General features: G+C 37.8%; 2 protein-coding genes across 3 annotated transcripts in view; one reads left to right on the top strand and one right to left on the bottom strand.

Moving 5' to 3' along the window:
• LOC146461329 (3'-5' exoribonuclease HELZ2-like) overlaps nt 1-10,025 on the bottom strand; it is a 31,471-nt gene extending 21,446 nt beyond the window's left edge. Inside the window, exons 1-6 of one of the 2 annotated variants that reach the window (XM_085086970.1) lie at nt 9,875-10,025; nt 8,876-9,114; nt 6,787-6,894; nt 4,285-4,672; nt 2,984-3,146; nt 880-1,867 (exon numbers count right to left, since the gene is read on the bottom strand). In XM_085086970.1, the coding sequence (XP_084943096.1) occupies nt 880-1,867; nt 2,984-3,146; nt 4,285-4,672; nt 6,787-6,894; nt 8,876-8,947 (1,719 nt within the window). In that variant the 5' untranslated portion in view covers nt 8,948-9,114; nt 9,875-10,025. Of the gene's footprint in view, nt 1-879; nt 1,868-2,983; nt 3,147-4,284; nt 4,673-6,786; nt 6,895-8,875; nt 9,115-9,769 lie in introns of both variants that reach the window. The other variant, XM_085086971.1, reaches the window with a different exon arrangement.
• Nucleotides 10,026-10,105: 80 nt separating this feature from the next.
• Nucleotides 10,106-19,727, top strand: LOC146461331 (uncharacterized). Its single transcript, XM_085087002.1, has 7 exons — nt 10,106-10,356; nt 12,171-12,603; nt 13,741-13,794; nt 15,835-15,979; nt 16,344-16,422; nt 18,186-18,279; nt 19,369-19,727. Exons 1-7 carry the CDS (start codon nt 10,261-10,263, stop codon nt 19,452-19,454), a joined length of 987 nt encoding a protein of 328 aa, XP_084943128.1. The 5' UTR covers nt 10,106-10,260; the 3' UTR covers nt 19,455-19,727.
• Nucleotides 19,728-19,961: the final 234 nt, after the last annotated feature.

Raw genomic sequence — 19,961 nt, forward strand, 5'->3', positions numbered from 1 at the left:
ATTGCTGGGAGACAGCAGGCGAGTTCCATTATACACAAGGTTCATATAGGACACTCGTCCTGCATACTGCTAGGATCAGTACTTTCGTCGAAAGTGTCACGTGATGGGAAAAGAAAGAACTATGGTAAATTTTAAGGACGGCGCCTCTTTTTCCTACTACGCTAGCGTACAGTTTTCTGTGCATCTCGGGATGGTTCGGAAAACTCGCGCTTCCTAATGATGGAGCCCACCAGAACAAAGATATTTTGCGGCGCATTTAATGACTATACGGGAAAGGCAGATGTTAGCAACGGTTACTGAAATCCAAAAATAAAATTAGGCATAACCACTAATTAAACTTCGATTTGGAATAAAAAGATGCCTTACAATGTTTTGCGCTTGAGGGATTTTAAGAATTGTTGCTTAATTGTCTCTGAAAAATGAGTGGTTACCCTCAATGTTCTTTTTGGATACCAACAGCCCTTCAGCTTGTAGTCATAAACTGAGCAAAAATACGTTTGTGTTATGATGCACCGTCCTTACGATACGTAGGTAGATGAAATGGCAATTAAAGAATAAAACTTTTTTCGCGAACACAGGATAACGAAAAAGACAAACGTGTTATTTAGCGTGTTGTCTCTGTCTCTTTCCCCGCCAACCATTTCATCAGCTTTTTTGTGTGGCAACCTCCGTTTAACATTGAAGAAAACATGCAGTTTACTTTGATCCAATCGAGCAAGAAGAATTTCTTCCGTTATTTTCATTTCAAATGTATAAAACTTTCTAAACTTTCTGATTCTGCTATCTCTAAGGAGGTCATTTCAACACTCGAAATGAGTATCCCTGCCCTCCCCTCCCTCAGGAAATACCAAGATAATAATAATAAAAAAGGCATGGTACCTGGAGATGATCTCCAGCTAAAACCAACTGGGTGTTACGTCCTGCTAAACACAAAGGGATGATGGTTTCAACTTCCATGGCTTGAGCAGCTTCATCAATAAAGATGTGTGTAAAAAACCCAGGTGGAAGATCAAGCTTGGCGAGTGATGCTGCTGTCACTAGTGTCGTGACCACAACACGGTGGCTCTTTAACACCTCCTTGCTTGGAATGGCAAATTTACCAGTGTGCAGGTCCAAGAGACAGTATTGCAGCACCTCATCGGAGACCGTGTTTATGAAACGGTTTTCCCAACAAATGCGCAGTGGCTTGAATCTTGCACGAGGAATCCCCGATGATGTTAGGAAGGGATGAAGGTAGTTTTTGATGTAGTGGTCAGCGGCGCTGTTGGAATGGGTACAGAGCAGGATTCGGTAATCTGCAGTGCGATTGGTCAGCTGGAGGGTAATAAGCTCTTTAATTGCTTCAGCAATAGTTCTGGTTTTTCCTGTTCCAAACGGTCCCAGAATCAAGAGCGGCGGTCCAGGTTGTGGGAGCAACATCTGCTTCAATGCATAACACTGAGATTTATTCAATCGAGGACTACTGGAAGGGGTGGACCACTGTTCCGTGCTTCCTTCTGGAACTGTTGGGAACACCACGTCAAGACTGATATGTTCCAATGCCCAATGCATGTGCTGGTACGTGTCAACAAATCTAAAACACACTGAAGCTGGGAGGGGCCTTACAGATTTCAAAACCTTTTGGAGCTCACTACTCGCCCGAAGCAAAACGCGGTTCTTTCTCAAGCTCTCCACCACGACTTCATACAAGACTAGGTTATGAGTACCATGTGGCTTAATTCTAACCAAGGCATAACCTCCACGATTAATCAACAAGTTGGCATCATCCATCAGGTCTTCGTTGACTGGTAAGACAATAGTTGTTTGTGATGGGTCGGTAGCACACGGCTGAAGACAGCGAAGAAGATCAGTGCAGTGTATTGTAAGTCTGAAGGAAAAAAAGAAAGTACATTACTTGCATTAGTTAGTAACTAAAGCCTTTTAATAACATGGAAACTTGATGCACCTATCAATAGGCACCTTTAGATTTGACTACTAATATCATGGGTGAAAAATTAATCCTTAAGTTTGGCGCAAAACTTCAGCGTTAATTTATAATTTCACATGTGAAATGAAAAAATTGTTATGGCAACGTTTCCTATATCTCAGTGCCAAGATGGTGTCCAGATTTAAAGATCTTACGGATGAAAGAAGTTACGGCATTAAAAGACGCTGCAGAAAACCTGAATACGCGAATGAGCACAATTAACTGGGTGAGGGTTTTTGAGAACTGGTGTGATGAAAAGGTCCTTAAAAAAGACCCTGAGACGATTCGTCGTGAACAGTTGGATGAAGTACTCGAGTGTTTTTTTTGCCTGCGCACCGTGTGTAAACAAGACGGAATGGACCACGATTGTGAGCGTATTTGTCAAGGTAATCAAAAGGTATACTCATGAAATAAGGAAATAATTTCACTTACGTTTGTGAAATAATTTTCTAATTTCACTCGTCACCATTAGATTACAGTCATAGAGAATGCGACTTTCAAATCCAGTTCGGTGGTTTAGATAATCACTTATCAAACCAATCCTGTTTCTATGGCCTTCTTATCTGCTGGTAAATAACGGGGACGTTTACAATGGGTTTGAAATTTGAAAATTGTATTCGTACTAACTCAATCTCGTACTCGTACTCAAATTTAAAGGTCCTTCATACACCGACTAAAGTTCGGGTAGAGTGACTGTCCAATTTATGGTCACCAGGGGATTCAGAATATACTTGAAAGGGAAATAAATCAGCCCAAACGAGAAAGGATTTCACCACCATTGACCCAGCTTTTGATCTCAAGGAGAAGGTTTTTATATATAAAACATTCTTCAAAACTCAAGTGTCTCAGCATCCACCACCCCAAAGTTTGGAGTGGTGAAATCCGTAGAAATTCATCCCAAATGGCGACCTCATGGAACAGTTCATTTCAGACCCTGCAAAAAGCCATTACATATGTAAGCAGTGGCCTAATTATTGGCAATTCAGAAGTCAGCCTCAGTACATAATACAAACAAACCTGGTCATTTGACGACGACGTTCATATTCTTCAATGTGAAGAAGCATGTGGAGACGCTGCCTGTACTGTTCAAGGGAAAGGCTATCTTCAAGATGATCAAAATGACCAAACTCCAAAGCTGTTCCCATGTTGGGTGGAAGAGGGAATTCAGACTTGCTGGAACCTAACAAAAGACACATTCAAACCTTGATTGTGTTGGCCATACTGATTAGACAGCCAGCTCACGTATGGAGGGGATTTGCTTTGGACCACCTTACCACTCTGAAAATTCCATTGATTACTACAATCAATCTTATCTAAAAATCAGAGGTAATTAAGGCCTTCCGCAGAGATATTCACCAAATGCCTCTGAATAAAGGGAGTCATTAAGATAATTTTATTTGAACTAAACCTTGACCTTGAATAGATGTACTGTAAGTACTTTCCACCCCCCCCCCCCCCCAACTCCCTCCAAAAAACACCAGTGGCAAAGTTGATTGAATGAGTAAATGCCCCCCCCCCCCCCCCCACCTTTTTTTTCATTCTTTGGGGGTGAATATTGAGACAGTAAACTAAGGTTGTGACACAACTGTGTAAAACACTACCAACACTAAATACTGTGTTGGTGGTGTTTAACACAGTTTGTGATTTGTTTAAACCATCAGCATCTTGGAAACAAAGTTGAATTGCTCTTAAACAGCCAAGTTGATGCTCATTCACGTTTGTGAACACATAAATAAAATAACTCAAAACAAAATAAATGGGAATTCCAGTGTTTTCCACAGAACAGCGTTTTTCATGTACTGTTTCCAGGTCGAAGTGGAATAAATACGAATCACTTGTTTTTTGTCGAGGGAGCCAAACTGAAAAAAAATCCTTGAAAAAAACCCTCAGAGCAGGGACAAGAATCACACACAAACTCAATCCAATTATTATATGATACACGTCAACACTGGAAATCAACCCAGGCATTGGTGGGAGGCAGCTTTAACCACTGCACCATCCCTGCTCCACCAAAAAACTGAAAGTACTGCAACTACAAATACATGTACATGTATCATGCACAAAGCATACCACTATACATGTAGGTGTATTAAAACTAACAGATAGCTTTGCATAGTTATAAATTTGCTTTACAATAATTATAGTTAAATAATTAATATTATATAGTTGTATACTCAGGCTGTTACTGTTTGCACACAAATGCTATCAACTTCACAGAAATACATGCAAATAATTGTCTTGACACAGTTTGGCAATCCTCATCTTACACCTCATTTAAAATACGCTGTAAGTGTACCAAGGATCCATTATTTCAATACCTTGTACATCATCAGTGTTAAAAGGAATCACTTGGTATCTAGCCAGCCACGAGAGCTCGCTATCTTCATCACATACTGTAGGGTAATGAATTGTGTGAAGCAAACACTGTTCTGGAGCTACAACCACTTCAAGCTGTCTGTACACGAAAGGCTGCTCTGCAAAATCAAACACCAGTCGCTGTTGAAAACTGCCATAGTCTGGAGATCGAAACCGGAGTGCGATCTGGTAGGAAGTCTGTGAGCTATTGATTGATTCCCATTCTTGGCTTCCTTGAGGTAACACCATCTCAGGATTGTTGCTGGCTTTAACCTGTGCTATACTGAATTCTGGTAGAAAGGGATCCAGTGTGAAGACACGGCGTAATTTACACCATTTACTCACACGACTCTGAAAAACACACCAACAGAATTATGGATACTTAGATGAAGTAGCTGACCAAGCTGGACATCAAACACCTTTCTCTTAAGGACGGTGCCTACTATTGTTACTGCGCATACGTTCTGCAGATCGCGAGATACTCGCGAATTCCTATGGGCGGTGCCTGTCTAATACAGGAATATTTTTGCGCGGTTTAAAACTATACGGAGAAAGCAGAACTTACCAAATGCTTTTGGTATCTCAAAAGAAAATTGGGGGTAACCATGCATTTTTCAGAGATAATTAAGATTCAATTTAGGAAAAAATCCCATACGTTGCTTTATATTTTAGCGTTTTTTAGAGATATTACTGCTCAATTATCTCTGAAAAATGCGTGGTTACCCCCAATTTTCTTTTTGGATTGCAATAAGCCTTGCTATATCTGCTTTTCCCGCATAGTCACAAACTGCACAAAAATATTTCGATATTAGTAGGCACCGTCCTTAATACGTTCACCATAGCCCTTGGAAATTATGCCACAAAAAAATGTCACACATACACATTGTATACGACAACACAACTGCAACTAATAAATACAATTACAAAAACCATAAATATCAGAAGAAGGAAGAGATGATTGCTAGGCCCCTGCAGCCAGATTCTGCCCTTTAATATGTACCGTCAACTGCAAATATTATTAATTGACAAAAACGTTTGGGACCACAATTTCCTGTGTCTGTAAGCAGTTATTTTCATCCTATTTACTTCTTAGCTGGAACTTAAACTACCTGTACTGTCTGTATTAACAAGGTGTCTGAAAAATTGAGATGTCAGCACATTTAAGGCAGCAGCTCAATAAATGGGAATACATGTATAAATCTCCCAAATTATTTGTAATTAAAAAAACAACCTTAGTTTGTAGGGAATTTAGCCATAAAATGCCCAAGTCTAAAAATTATTTTTTTTTGGAGAATGGGGTTAGTTTCTAAAGAATAATTAACTGCAGTGCTGTGTGCATCGGTGGGGATTGGAGTGGAAAGAAATGTTTGGTTTACCAACAGAGTTAATAACTAGAGGTAAATTGGACGCCATAAAGAGATTGACGAGGGTAGACGTTTCCAGCGTAAGCCCTTTGTCAGAGCGAATGCAAAGCTTCCTGCTGAAGAAAGGCTAATGCTTCAAACAACTCAGCACTGGAATCTCTTTATGGTGGTCAATTTACCTTTAGTTATCAACTCTATTGACTTGATAAACTTAACATCCATTATTATCCATTGAACAACGCAATTCCAAGATGATTTATAGTCACATGTCAAATTGTTGTTGACTTGAACGTGTTGCATCAAGTTTTTGTTATTAGCTAACTTAATCTTCAAGCTGTTTTAGGCTGAGCTGGTAATCTTGAAAGTAACAAATTGCTTTTCAAAATGGACTTGTTAACGGCAGGTTTACCATCTTAAATTCATTATGCTTGGGAAAAACACTGTGACACAAAAACCATCTTTCCTACATGTATATGGCCAGCTAACAACAGATGGACTGTTATATTTGAGGTGTAAAAGAAATATTAAACTATTTTACATCTTATTTAATGACAGTGGGACCATAATTTTGCAGCTGTTGAACTTAAATATAGAACCATCAAACTTCTCAAGGCAATATTTTATGGCTATTCAGGCCAAAATAGACAAGAGTGATCCTAATCATTGATTTTATATTAGAGTTTTATCCTGAGAATATCATTGATTAGAAACTTAGGGGTTTTTTTCTAATTAAATAACATTGGAAATAATGTGATGGAATATGTAAACCTGGTGAATAAATGAGAATGATGTATTTAATCAGTAAATGACATAGGCATACTCGGGAAAAAAATCCGAGTGCTCCTGCCATCAGGAGTCGAAACTAAGACTGAGCCACAGGAGACTCGTGGACTAGTAATTGGAAGGTCTTAGGTTTGACTCCTGATAGGAGCACTCAGATTTTTTCCCAGTATGCCTGTGTCATTTACTGATTAAATACATCATTCTCATTAAATAACATTACTAACATTTTGAGCCCTTTATGGTAATTAATATGCACAGCCAATTTTTGCAGTACATAGTTGTAGGTAATTTGGACACTCAGGAACTGCAGTAACTTACGCTTGATCTAACTGTAAAAATCCATGTGACAGGCTTGTTCTTGTCAATGTGTGGGACAAACAGCTTTTCATTGCAAAGAATGCTGTGGTTTCCACTCACTTCTACCATCTAAAAAAGTTGAAAATTATGCAAAAAAGTTGTCAAAAATACTACAAATAACAGTTACCACCGATTTCATTGATACACGATCCTCGAATAAAAACTTCCGCGAACATTTGGTGATTCGCTTCCGTCAATCATTCGCTCCTTATATGGTGTTACAGGAATGCCGCTGTTATTTTCAAAAAATATGGCGGCCACTGTGTAGCCTGTTCGGTCGACACGGTTGCTTCTTATTCTTCAAGTTTACGATGGCGAGTGGTGTATTTGCTTGTGCAGGGGTTGAGCATCGATTGATGGAAGCCACACTGACTGTAATTCCTCTTGCGACTGAACTGAGCCATCCCTGTATTTCATCTTCGTACACTCCTGGATATTGCTCAACTACTCTCCTCATAAACAATATACGTCATGTGCTGTAAATGATAAGAGGCGATCAATGTCATCTACTGCACGCTCGTTTATTAATTTATGCCGATTTATGCGATTCTTTTTTCACCTACCGTCCATTTCTCTTGCTTTTCCCGTCCGGGCTGGGTAATCAACCGTCAGTGAACCGTGGAAGTATTTCTGTATTTTTTCCGAAGTTTCTTTACAAATGTCAACCCCACTTTCAGAAGTCTTGCTATAGCGATCGCGCTCAACCCCTGCACGAGCAAAAACACCAGTCGCCAACGTAACCTTGAAGAATAGGAAGCAAACATGTCGAACGAACAGACTACACAGTGGCCGCCATATTTTTTGAAATTAACAGCGGCATTCCTGTAACACCATATAAGGAGCGTATGATTGACGGAAGCGAATCGCCAAATGCTCGCCGAAGTTTTTATTCGAGGGTCGCGTATCAATGAAATCGGTGGTAATGGGTGGATGGGACAATAATTGAAGGGCTGGATGCATAACCACCTTATGTCGAATGTTAGGCTGTTTTTTTTTTCGGATTTGTCTCAATTTTTGCATGTGGGCTTCGTTTTAGTCAACAAACATTGCCCTGTATTTTTTTTTCCGTTGGTTTGCAACATATACAAAAAAACTCAGTTTTACTAGCAGCATCTTTTGGAGATCTTTTGTCGAACGAGAAACAAAAGAAACCTTTTTTTTTGCTGAACAATGAAGTCAGCGAAGCATCGGATTAGCCGCTCGCTGTTCAAGCCGATACAAGTAATGTGTTGGCACAATTGAAGCGCTTTTATTGTTGTTGCTTCAATGGCACAAGTGATTGACGCAAAGGATGTCTTTTTGGGCAGACAGGTACAATGTATGCTTTTTAAAAAATGAATGAGAAAGGAAACCGGTCATTCGTAATGTGAACAGTCTCTATCAACAGAATGTAGCAAGTGTGCAGGAACAAAGTGGCAGTCAGTTCACTTGCAAATGCCATAAATCTGTAAGTAACTTCTATAAAAAAGCCCCACCCCCCCCCCCCTCCCACCCCAATTGACTTGATCTGTCTTAACAGAAATAAATGATTATATTACTCAGTCAGTTCTTAGTGGAATTTGATGAAAAAGGAGACCTTCAGATTTTTCTGATTCCAATTCCACCTATGTGTTATGTGACGTCTCAATTTTTACTTTTACCAGTGAGAATGGAAGGGTCATTTTGCTTCCAAATCCATCCAACTCCACTTCTAATTCTGCTAGCTTGAAACCAATGCTTAAAATAATACGAAAGCTGCTTGTCAAATTATGATGTGTTTAGATCAAGTTACAGAGTGTGTATACAATAACATGTCTGCATGGTTACATCACCATGGATGCAAATAATTATGGTAAAAGATAATAATTTTGGACAAAGTTTGATTTTAAAGCCAAATCAGCACTTAGGATCTTTTTCCATAAAGCCCTTTGAACAATATTGAAGTCTGTTCCAAATTATAAGTTTTTTCAGGCCTAAATTGTCCACATTAGGGCAAATATAACAGCATGTCAGATACATGTCCTTATTTTCTCATTACAATGCAATGCACAATTAAGTGTAGAATACTCACCAGATTGCTTGATGAATGGCCATTTTGCTTCAACCTTTCAATTTCTTGTAACAGCACTGCTGCACTAGACATTGTAGGCCTTCAATGCTGTTTTAAAAACAATTTTTTTTCCTGACTAGTGTTGTATATGTTTCCTTGTGTTTGATTCTTGAGGATTTATTGTGAAGCTCTTGCAGCACAATTGTTTGGCATCCGTCTCCATTTTTCTGTTTAGAACCATTCAAAACTTTGTTTATTTGCTGTAAAAAAGGGATTAAAAAAAAAAGAACATTTTAAACGATCTGGTGCACGCTTCAAAGAGAAACCAACAGAAAATTTAACCACAAAGTTTTTTTAAAATATAAAATACCAACATTATAATACTCCAGGAAAACACAGCTTAGAGCTATTACGCTTTCATTTGAATGGTCTCATATCGCATTAAGGCTTAATCAAAATGCAGATTACCAAACGACTTTAAACAGACTGTAAAAAGGAATCCAAGAATTAAATTGCGGTAGTAAACGTAAGATCTCTTACGCTCACTGTTTACAGTGTAGGTATTTCTTTGTACCCTTATTTTATATACTTACATGTACGTACAATTATAACAAGATAAGAAACACTGTATTAACAATTTTTTCAATAAACTGACAAACTAAGACTTTTTATCCCTGAGCACAGATGGGGCGAACCATCTGTTTAACGACTGTTTCTAAATTAACTTAAATTAAGTGACGTGTTTATAATTCTGGCTACAAAAACAAAATAAGTCTTATTCAAATTCAAGCTTATCAAACTGTCATTAATGCTGTCATATGCATTATGGATCGGGGTTGAACTTTCGCGACCAACGATGGACAATATGCTCAAAATTTTCCCAAGATAAGGGGCACGGCTAAGAAGAAGCCTTACAGAAAAATATGCTGTTATGTTTTCGTGTTTTACCATCACCGGCCATTGATGTTCAAATTAACGTATGGCTTGCTTGCAATCATTTAAAAAGCTGTCCAGCTTTACCGTAAACATAAGGTTGCAATCGCCATTGTTCTAGAGAATACAGCTCCATCCCAGATGCTCTCCAGCCGTGAAGTCAAATGAAAATTGGAGTACGTCGCTAATTTTGTAGTATTAAATCAATAATGCTAAGTGCTCCACATGGAAAATGAAAGCACCAGTGTCGTTTGCGACCGAGACACCTTGTGATGATTACACAATAGAGTAAATCCTGGAACGCACTGCTCATGCGTGTAAGTTGTGGCGGTAAAAAGAAAGAAAGAAAGAAAGTTGATTTATGAGACAGATGTAAACAAGACCTTTGTACTGGTCTGTACTAACTTTAAAAAGCACAATAGCGAAATAATCTCGAACTTAGGACGTGCAGATTATCTTCTTCCTTTGACAAAATGAAATATTTCACTGGATCGCGGCGAAGAGGTCGAAAAAACTCCAGCCATCTCGTCAGTGGCGGCAGGGAAAGTGGCCATGGCGCTTTGGAAACTGTAAGCTAAAGTTTTTATACGTTCAATTAAGAATTAAATATAGCAATGTATAACTAGATGCTGTTATCTTGAAAGTCTAGTTATAAAGCGAGTGTAAAACTTGCATAATGCTGTAATACAGTCCTTGTTTATAAAATATAACAGGATGAAAAACAAAATGAACGTCCAGGGGAACCGTACCTGTCTGGCAGGGGTAGGCTCAGGGATGTTCACTTCCAGAAGCTGCTACCACAATGAAAGTACAGTGTACAAGTAGCCAGTCACAAGGAAAGGAAAATCTCGTATTATTTTTGTGATTTAAAATTTTGATCATGTACATGATTGTAACAAACAAACAGTGACTGTAGTTGTATTTGGTCACTGGAAGGTTTGAGAGTCTTATGCATCAGTAAATTCCAGTTTCCAGCCGTGCCCATCCCACCCCCCCCCCCCCCCTGGGCAATAGTGGGGCATTTTCCCACACTGTCCATCCCGGGGGTCAGGCATTAGCCTTCCACCCAATTACCCCAGGGCATTTGACCATCTCACTTTTTTCACCCTACAGCATTGTCGCTTCCTTAATGACAAATTCATCAGCAAATACAGTAAGTTTCTTATTGAATACGTCTAGATAGGACATAAAATGGGATGCTAGAGCTGTAGAATGACCTATTTTTGCACTAAATAAGGGAAACAAGACCCAGCTAGGACTTAATTTAAACGTGAATTAGCTTAGATTTTACTGAAAGTAAGACGAGAAACGAAGAAAATAAAACATTTTTGACATGTTTGAGCCACCACCACAGGGCATTTGAACAACTATTTTGTCCCGGCGGTGGGGCATTTGCCAGTTTATTTTCAAAAAATCCTAATTCTCAGGGGTCGGCCTGGGGGGGGGGGATGGGCACTGTTAAGGGAGTGCATTCGTTGTCACCAGGCTCTCTCTCCTTTGCCAAGTTGGTGATACATGATATCATCCACACCTGCAAAATCTGTGGGGGATGCCAGATAGGCGTCCTAATATCCATTCATTCAATCAGCATTGTCCCATACAATGGGCCTTTTTGTCGCGGTTTTCGACGCCATTTTGAGGAGTAGGCAAACAGGCTTGAAATAACGGTGTTTGTATGGAAATCCAAAGTCGAATAATTTTCATAAAACATCGCTTCTGAAAAATTCATGAATTGGAAACTTTTGCCACTAGGAAAAGAATTTCAAGAAAAAAAATTGGAGGGATGTAGCTGTGCCAGAAAGCGTCCAGTCGTGTTTTGAATTTTCCATACATTTGTCTGTATAGCGAACCAGCCGTGAACTGCGACTAAAAATAGTTCGCAGGAAAAAATACAGGGAAATGTATGGAAAGTTTAAAACACAACTGGACGTTTTCTGGCACAGCTACATCCCTCCAATTTTTTTCTTAAAATCCTTTTCGTAATGCCAAAAGTTTCCAATTCATGAATTTTTCAGAAGCGATGTTTTATGAAAATTATTTGAGGTCGGATTTCCATACAAACACTGTTATTTCAAGCCTGTTTGCCTACTCGTCAAAATGGCATCCAAAACCGTGATAAGGCCTATCTCGACTCCAATCTGTATTAGGAGTGCATTCTTTCTTTGCTGAAGCCAATAACTTATATTTAAAGAAGAAGGTGTACTTTGGAGCAATAGAATTGAGGTGCATACCACTGGGCTTTTACTAAAAACCTTGAGTCGCATTGACTCCCCACTTTTTAAACCTACATAATTTATGTAGAGAAGTTTGAAATTATTTGCAATTCTGCAACTGTCTCCTCCAAGTTGAACTATCATTATTAATTTAACCATAATATCATCAGGAAAATGCAAGTACCAATAATCTAACAGTGGATTCACCAGAGACTAAAAGAGTGCAGAGGAAAAGATCAAGAGTGAGTGACAAAACAGAAAAAGACAAAACCACAGGCAGAGGGGCTAAGAAAAGGAAATCACCGTGCACCACCAGGAAGAGTCCAGTACAAGATGAATTTGCAAAACAAAAATATGACCAGGAGGAGTCTGTTTCTGAGGTCAACACTACACAAACAAGAAAGAAAAAGCTAGATTACCGAAAACAATTGTCAGCCTCTGAGTCTGATGGGAGCTTAAACATGTCAAAGGAAAGGGATTCGTTAATTTTGGGGAGTGCTGGTGAAAGTCTAACCGACCGCAACTTTCTCCAGCAACAGATCAAGCTACTTAAGACTCCATTCCTGCTGGAAGAGGACTGCCCAGCACTCGCTAAAATCAGAGGTATGCAATCATTTATCAAGAGAAGAACCTTTATTTGACAGTTCAGTTTGTGTTAATATCAATTATTTAGATTATCTTTCTTTTATATTAATTTTACCATCACTATTTTGGCCAAAATGTGAAGCAATATATGCTTTCATCAACTAAACAGTAGGGTAGGACATTGCATACCACCAGACGTTAACTTTCAACGGAATTTGGGAAAGAGCAATCCGCTGGCCGAAAGGTTAGTGCTGGTTGCTAGGGTTACACTGCATTTGGCATTCAAAGGGTTATTGGACGTTCCAGTGATATTGTCTAATGAGATATCCATAAGTGTCAAACCCTGAGTTACTTCAAATGTAGTGAAAGGCATTTTTGGAAAACTTGAGAGGGGAGGCTAGAGTATTTATTTTGGTGTAGTTGTTGTAGGTTAAAATGAATCCAGGTTAAAATGATTTCAACCTAGATTGATTTGTATTTTCTTTTGTTAAGGTTGGGTAATTTACATCTGAAACAAGGAAAATACAAATCAACCTAGGTTGAAATCATATTAACCTGGGATTCATTTCAACCTACAACATAGTTACATGTTGTATAACAGATAACAACATCAACATACAGTTGTACTAACTTGCCAATAAAGCAGTCTGACTTACCAGAAACTAAAGCACTAAAAATCAAAAGGTCACACAATGAAATCAGGATCATCATGGGGTTGATGTGGTCTGGGCCGGACGTCCTGCATGTACCGCACATCAAAGGAAAGTGAAGCGCAATACACAGCCTCTCACTTTCCAGGTGTACACTGTAGTGAGCGCCGCGGGTCCACAGCCTGGCTTGTCTTGCTGTAAGTCCTTGCATAAATTATGGCATCTCCTACATATTGTAAATATTTGAGGGATATATAACTTAAACATAATAATAACTAGAAATACATGACTTAATTAATTTTATTTAAAACCTCTATTAGATATATGTATAGTGATAGATATTAGTTTGTCTTTGGGCATCGTACATTCAATTTTAGATCACAGATTCCCTAAAGATTGACACTTAGGACAGGAAACTGACCTTTAACTTCTCAGGCAAATATCTACTGTAAGTGTGCAGATAATTTTCATGTTTGTCAGTAAAGATTTTTTTTCTGTCTTTCAGCAAATGATCGAAAACACATTCCTTTTGAAGTTATCCACAATACACTAAGAAAAGGTAAGGGCTTCAGCAGATGGGTGCACATGTAAGACTCAGCTGTGAAATATATTGTAAGCTATCTGGTACTCATGTATGTACTAATTTACCTTTGCATGTATTTTTGTGAGAGAAAGTGACTTCAAGTCACCATTTTCAAATTCAAATATATCATACAGTCCACAAGAGTTGTTAGTTAAAAAAAAAATTTAATTATTGACTTCATTTTAGTTATAAACTTGATGGTATGAAACTGGTTGACATATGAATGTAAGAACATTTTTTTAATTCAGAGTTGTAAAACCAAAACAAAAAGTTATATTTACTCTTCATAATTATAATAAATTACTCTTCAGTACAAATCAGTTAGCAGATGTAAACAGCACAATGAACCAACCAGAACTCAAAGCAGCTACTTGTAACTGACACCAAGTGCTGGAAAATGTGTGCGAGCAAAGCATGGCTGGTTTTGGTTTTGTTTCTGATTGGTCGAGGAAGTAGCACAAGTTTTACTGACCAATCACAGAGCAATTTATTAATAAAACAAAAATCAAATCAAACATTTAACAAATCGACGGCAGTTTTCTATGGTCTATACTCTTATAGACCATAAATGACGTCAAAAATGTTCAAAACTCAAGTGGAACCACGAGCCGCAGGCGAGTGGTTTCACTGCCAAGTTTTGGACATTTTATGGCGTCATTTTATGGTCTGTAAGAGTATAGACCATAGAAAACTGCCATCAATTTGTTTTTTACAATAAAATGGAAAAAGGACGAGCGGAATTGGCTATTTTTTTCGTTGAGAAAGCGCGCGTGTTACATCTGACGTCATTTTTATTGTCTGCACTCTTATAGACAATAGCTACGAGCCAATCAGCGCGCGGGAATTTGGACAGTTATTGTAAAAAACTCAATTGAAAACTGCTCTAATACACAATCATATAAAACTTTGCCAAGTTTGTGATGATGTCATCTGCCCCTGCGAAATCTGCAGGGGATGCCAGATACATGTCCCAAGATCCATTCATTCATTGATTGTCCCCTACAAACTCAATCACAATCTGTATGAGAAGTGTGTTAATTTTTGTCTTCATCAAACACAACAATTGTCTGGACAATTTGATGTTAAGTTGGGGTATCATAAGCAATCATTATCGCAGGTATAATTTTAGGGGTGAATGAATGAATGAATGATAACTTTATTTATGTGTCAAAATACAAGACTAGCCGAAGGAAAAAAATATCCTTCTACTAATTGGGGACACAAAAGAAAATAAATTCATGAACTAAATAAATAAAATATAAGTCAGAGATTATACACGTGAAAGTTATACATATGATTGTGTAAAATGATAAGCGTAAATCCAAGACTTGCTAAGATGCCATTTGACCAAGACTGTGTGAACTACATCCCAATACACTTACTGTAAATATAGCTAGCAAGGCAAGTAATGAGAGTTTAATTAACCAGTTTCCAACATGCATGCAAGATTTCAAGAATTTGCCTATATTTTACAAGACTCCAGATTTTTCAAAGGACATACTATATGAACCCCTATTATTTTTCATGAATCAACTCTGATTGCAAAGTTAAAGCTTAAATTTTTTCATGATGCTCAAAAACACTTTAGCTGAATTTGCTCTGCAGTTTTGGAGGATAGAAATGTGACTGACGCTGGTTTTGTTCAACCCTCAGAATGTCTTCCTGTTGCAGTCAATCCACATCACGCGTGACCAGTTTTTCAGAATGAAATGAACATCTGAATTTCTCTTCATAATGTCTTGCACTTGAAAAAGAAAAAGATGGAAAAGATTCAAAATACTTAGGAAACAAGTTTTATTCTAACTTGAAATACTTATTGCTGTAATGTAACAAAAAATTCATAGCTTTATACCATCAATACACTAGCCAGAGAATTTTCTATGGGAATTCCGAAATCTTGTTGGCAATGTTCAAAACTGACATGTAATTTTCAAAACTCTGTTCAAATTTCAAATATATTGGTCATGCATGACATAGATTGACTGTAAATGTTTATCTGCATAACTTTTGTTTCAGTTAATCATAAAACAGAAGATGAAATACTGCGAAGTCTTAACCGACAAGCACAGAGAAAGGTGCTTACCAGTTTACAAGATGCAAGACAAGAAAAATGTGAAACGGTGAAGGCCACATCTGCGTCAGTTGAACAACTTCTTGAAAGGTAATTTATTAAAAATGAGACATTTTTATTTCTCATTATCAGAAGAGTGACAGTGACAAAAAAAAGTACATGTATCAAGGAAAAGTAAGGGGCCCCTGAGCTGAGAGATGGACTCTCTACAGTCCTTAGTTTTCCTCCCTGCTTTTCTAATGCCAAATTATATTCCCCCATCCCCATGATCTACCCTGTGCCAACCCCTAGGGTAACGTCCCCTCAGCCCAGCAGAGAAGAGGGGTTTAAGTCAGACAAAGTGGTCATTAGTCCAGTCATTTTTTCAGGTGCTCCTCCTTGCAAGCTTCCATATGAATGTCTTTAACCTGCAGTGAGAGTAACTTCTTAATCAGTCGTGTTACTTTCTTCACAGATATAAAGAAACTCAGACAAGAGTTGCCAACTTGAAAAGAGCCCATGATGCGATCAAACAACACCATGCTCAACACAAGGTTAGTCATCGGTTGAAGAAAGATATTTCATAAACATTAAAAAAAGTTGTTGTTTGTTAACTTTCTAATCATAAATAAGAAAAAAAAACTTTCAACTCTGGGTGTATAGGATGGTAGAACGTTTGTTTATTTGGGTGTGTTCCGTCTGGGTGGCGCAGCTAATTACACAGGCACTTCCTGGTTAATGAACTCTGTCAAGAATTGATCATGTCTTAGCTTAAAGACGGTGCCTACTTTTGTTACTGCGCATACGTTCTGCGCATCTTGAGATACTCGAGTGTCCTATAGGTGGTGCCTACTAATACACTGGAATATTTTTGCGCGGTTTAAAACTATGCAGAGAAAGCAGGACTTAGCAAGCGCTCTTGGTATCCAAAAAGAAAATTAGGGGTAACCATGCGTTATTCAGAGATAAAGCTTCAATTTGGAAAAAAAAAAGCACCATACATTGCTTTGTATTTTACTGTTTTCTTAGAACAATTGTTGCTTAATTATCTCTAAAAATGCGTGCTTACCCCCAATTTTCTTTATGGATTTCAATAGCCCTTGTTAGAGTCAACCCAGGTCACGCGTGAACGATATTTTTGAAATTTGAACGGAGTTTTGAAATTTAAATGTCAGTTTTGAAAATTGCCAACGAGATTTCAGAGTCCCCGTATAATTTTCCCTAGCTTATTGACGGTATAAAGCTATAAATTTTTCTTTACATTGCAAAATTGAATATTTCAAGAATAACATTTATTTCCCAAGTATTTTGAATCTTCTTTTCAGTTAATGTGTCTTTTTCGGAACGATTTCCAGAGAAATGTCCAACATTCCATTCACACGTCGGACATTACAAAGAGAAATTCGAATGTCATTTCATTCTTGGAAATACTGTTCACGCGTGACCTGGGTTGACTGTAAGATCTGCTTTTGCTGCATAGTCATAAACCATAAATCCATTATACTATTTACTTATTAACTTATCCTAACTTATCTTTCAGAAATCATATACAAATCAATCGTTTTTTACTAATCTTAACATTGTCTAAATAATAATATATGTATATTATAATAATAATAATAATAATAATAATAATAATAATAATAATAATATTTATCCAGGGAGCCCACTCGCCTTGGCGGTTTTCAGTGGGGCCCTGCAAATTAAAAATGTAATAAAAAATAGAATTACCTAAAAATTATTTCACAAGATCAAACGAATTTAAAAATAGCTAAAAAATCATCATTTACAAACTTTTAAGCTTTGCCGCGATTAAAACAAATATCAGAAGCCAAGATTAAAGCTTGAAAAATCATTCACGCCATTTTCATTCAAGATTGATGAAATTTCATGGAAAAATTATTTGCGCAATTTTTATTCAAGATTAATAAAATTTTATGAAAAAATTTGTTGCCTTGGCAATGCATTATTTTTCGCTCCACCGGCATTAATTGAAGCCATATTTTGGTTCCGTGGAGTGGATTTAATTTTTGCGCAAAATTATTTTCGCGCCTATTACCTCAACTATATAACTACTGTCATTCATAGAAAACTGCCGTCCATCTGTTTTTTTTTTTTTTAACAGTAACATGGAAAAAGTACAAGCGGAATTGGCTTTTGTTGAGAAAGTGCACGTGTTACATCTAACATCATTTTATTGTCTGTACTCTTATAGACAACATTTACCAGCCAATCACTGTGCAGGAGTTTTCACTGTTATTGTAAAAATAATTATACAGCCAATTTCTAACCAGAGTTGTTTTGTCACCATTCTCAGCATATAGGTGTCCTGGTGTCACAGCTGAAGACCATCAGTGAGGAATTTACCAGCAAAACATTGATACAACAAGTTAAGAGAACAAGTACTTTAGGTCAGTATTACTACTCCCTGGTCTGTATGTATTCATTGCCCCATAAAAGGGATTTTTTTCAAATTCACAAAAATAAATATTTAGAAGAAATGAAAGTTAATTACTGAACATATTCACGGTGAAATATTCTCCTATTGATATAGGTGTGTTAATAGCCCTGTAAAGGTGTGTATAGTGTGGAATAAAATATATTATATACCGGTGCAAACATGGCATTCTCCCATGGAATATACAGCTATTTCAATTATCGTTGTCGGTTCAAAGCGTGAAGCTAAAAGACAAGACCGAAAGTTTACGTGGGATTTTTATGAGTAAATTCATCAAAATCGGTCATGCCTGGAGAAAACAATAGGTTGTAATTAGCAGTACAATGACCTGCACGTGTAGGGATGATTTTGATGACATTATTCATAAAAAATAATCCCACAAAACATTGCAGTCGTGTCTTTTAGCTTTATTTTGATCCGACAACGTTAATTGAAATAGCTGTATACCGAAATGTAGTATTCTCGTTTAGCAAAAATATACAGCGGATCCTCACCTTTCGACCACCTCATTGATGGTCAACCACCTCGTTATTAAAATCACTTTATTGTGCCCCGAACAAATTGAAATTCCAGCATTTGCTTAGTTTTACAACCTCGTTAGCTCGACTATCCCGTTAACACGACCACATTTTCACAACTCGAAGGTGGTCGTATTAGCAGGGTTCCACTGTTCTCTCAAGTTTTCCTTGATAAATCTTTTTTTGGACAATTTGACCTGTTCTTTTGTAAAGAGTGAACACGTGACCTTGAATTCCTTCAGGAAACGTTGCTACAATGTTCTATCCGCTGCTTTGCGCTTCGTTTTGTGATAAAAACGGAAATTTTGCCTGTAATCATAGGTTTTATTTGATTGGAGACGAAAGCCAAAGCAGTGGATATTTAAAATACATTGGAGCAACGTTTCCTAATCAATTCAAGGCCACATCCAAAAACTCTCTACCCTGGCGGATCTGAGCTAAAAACAGCGAAAGTGATCTGAAATGCACTACATGGATAGGTCGGTCATGCAGCGAGCCCTTCAAATACAATTTCTTTATTTTAGTTTCAGATGAATGGACTGCGTTATCTCTCAGCGATAACACCCCAAGTACACACCAAGAGCTAGTGCGGATACTGTTTAAAGATTGATCATAAATATTATAATATACTGATAGGTTAGATTGTTCTTGCTTGAATACCTCGAAGAACTTTGTAGATCTGTATCCAACAGCTGGTAAACTGTAAACATGTTGGTGCTATCAATAAATCGTTTGTAAGATGCAGGTAGTTGTTGGCAACGGTTTAGTGGTGTTTCTTCTAGGACGTTAATAAACCGGCTTTCCAGAGTTCGCACAGGAGGTTCCGCTCTTGGCAGAGTCGTAATTCTGTTTAGATATCTGAATAAACTATTTTCACATTGCAGGATAGCCGTAATTATTTTTGTAGTGTACCCAGCCCTGAGTCATCAACCCGCCGATTTTGATTATTAGTTTAAGTCACACTCGACTCACAGGTGATACACACAGCCAAATGTCAGCACAGCTCTTGTAAAATTAAACAACTATGATTGTCGCTATGACAGCATGGATGGAAGACTACAAAAAACGATACAATGAAGGAGGTGGCCTTCAACCTCCAACCTTAAAATCCGGTATA

This window comes from Pavona decussata, unplaced genomic scaffold, assembly GCF_977016875.1.
Source record: "Pavona decussata unplaced genomic scaffold, jaPavDecu1.1 SCAFFOLD_199, whole genome shotgun sequence".
NCBI classification, from domain to species: domain Eukaryota; kingdom Metazoa; phylum Cnidaria; class Anthozoa; order Scleractinia; family Agariciidae; genus Pavona; species Pavona decussata.

What these genes read in the sequence shown, in the direction of transcription:
- LOC146461331 (XM_085087002.1), top strand. Translation starts at nt 10,261, where the DNA reads ATGAAATATTTCACTGGATCGCGGCGAAGAGGTCGAAAAAACTCCAGC. An exon ending in GCCATGGCGCTTTGGAAACT is followed by an intron (nt 10,357 to 12,170) that starts GTAAGCTAAAGT and finishes TAATATCATCAG; the next exon opens with GAAAATGCAAGTACCAATAA. An exon ending in AGCACTCGCTAAAATCAGAG is followed by an intron (nt 12,604 to 13,740) that starts GTATGCAATCAT and finishes TCTGTCTTTCAG; the next exon opens with CAAATGATCGAAAACACATT.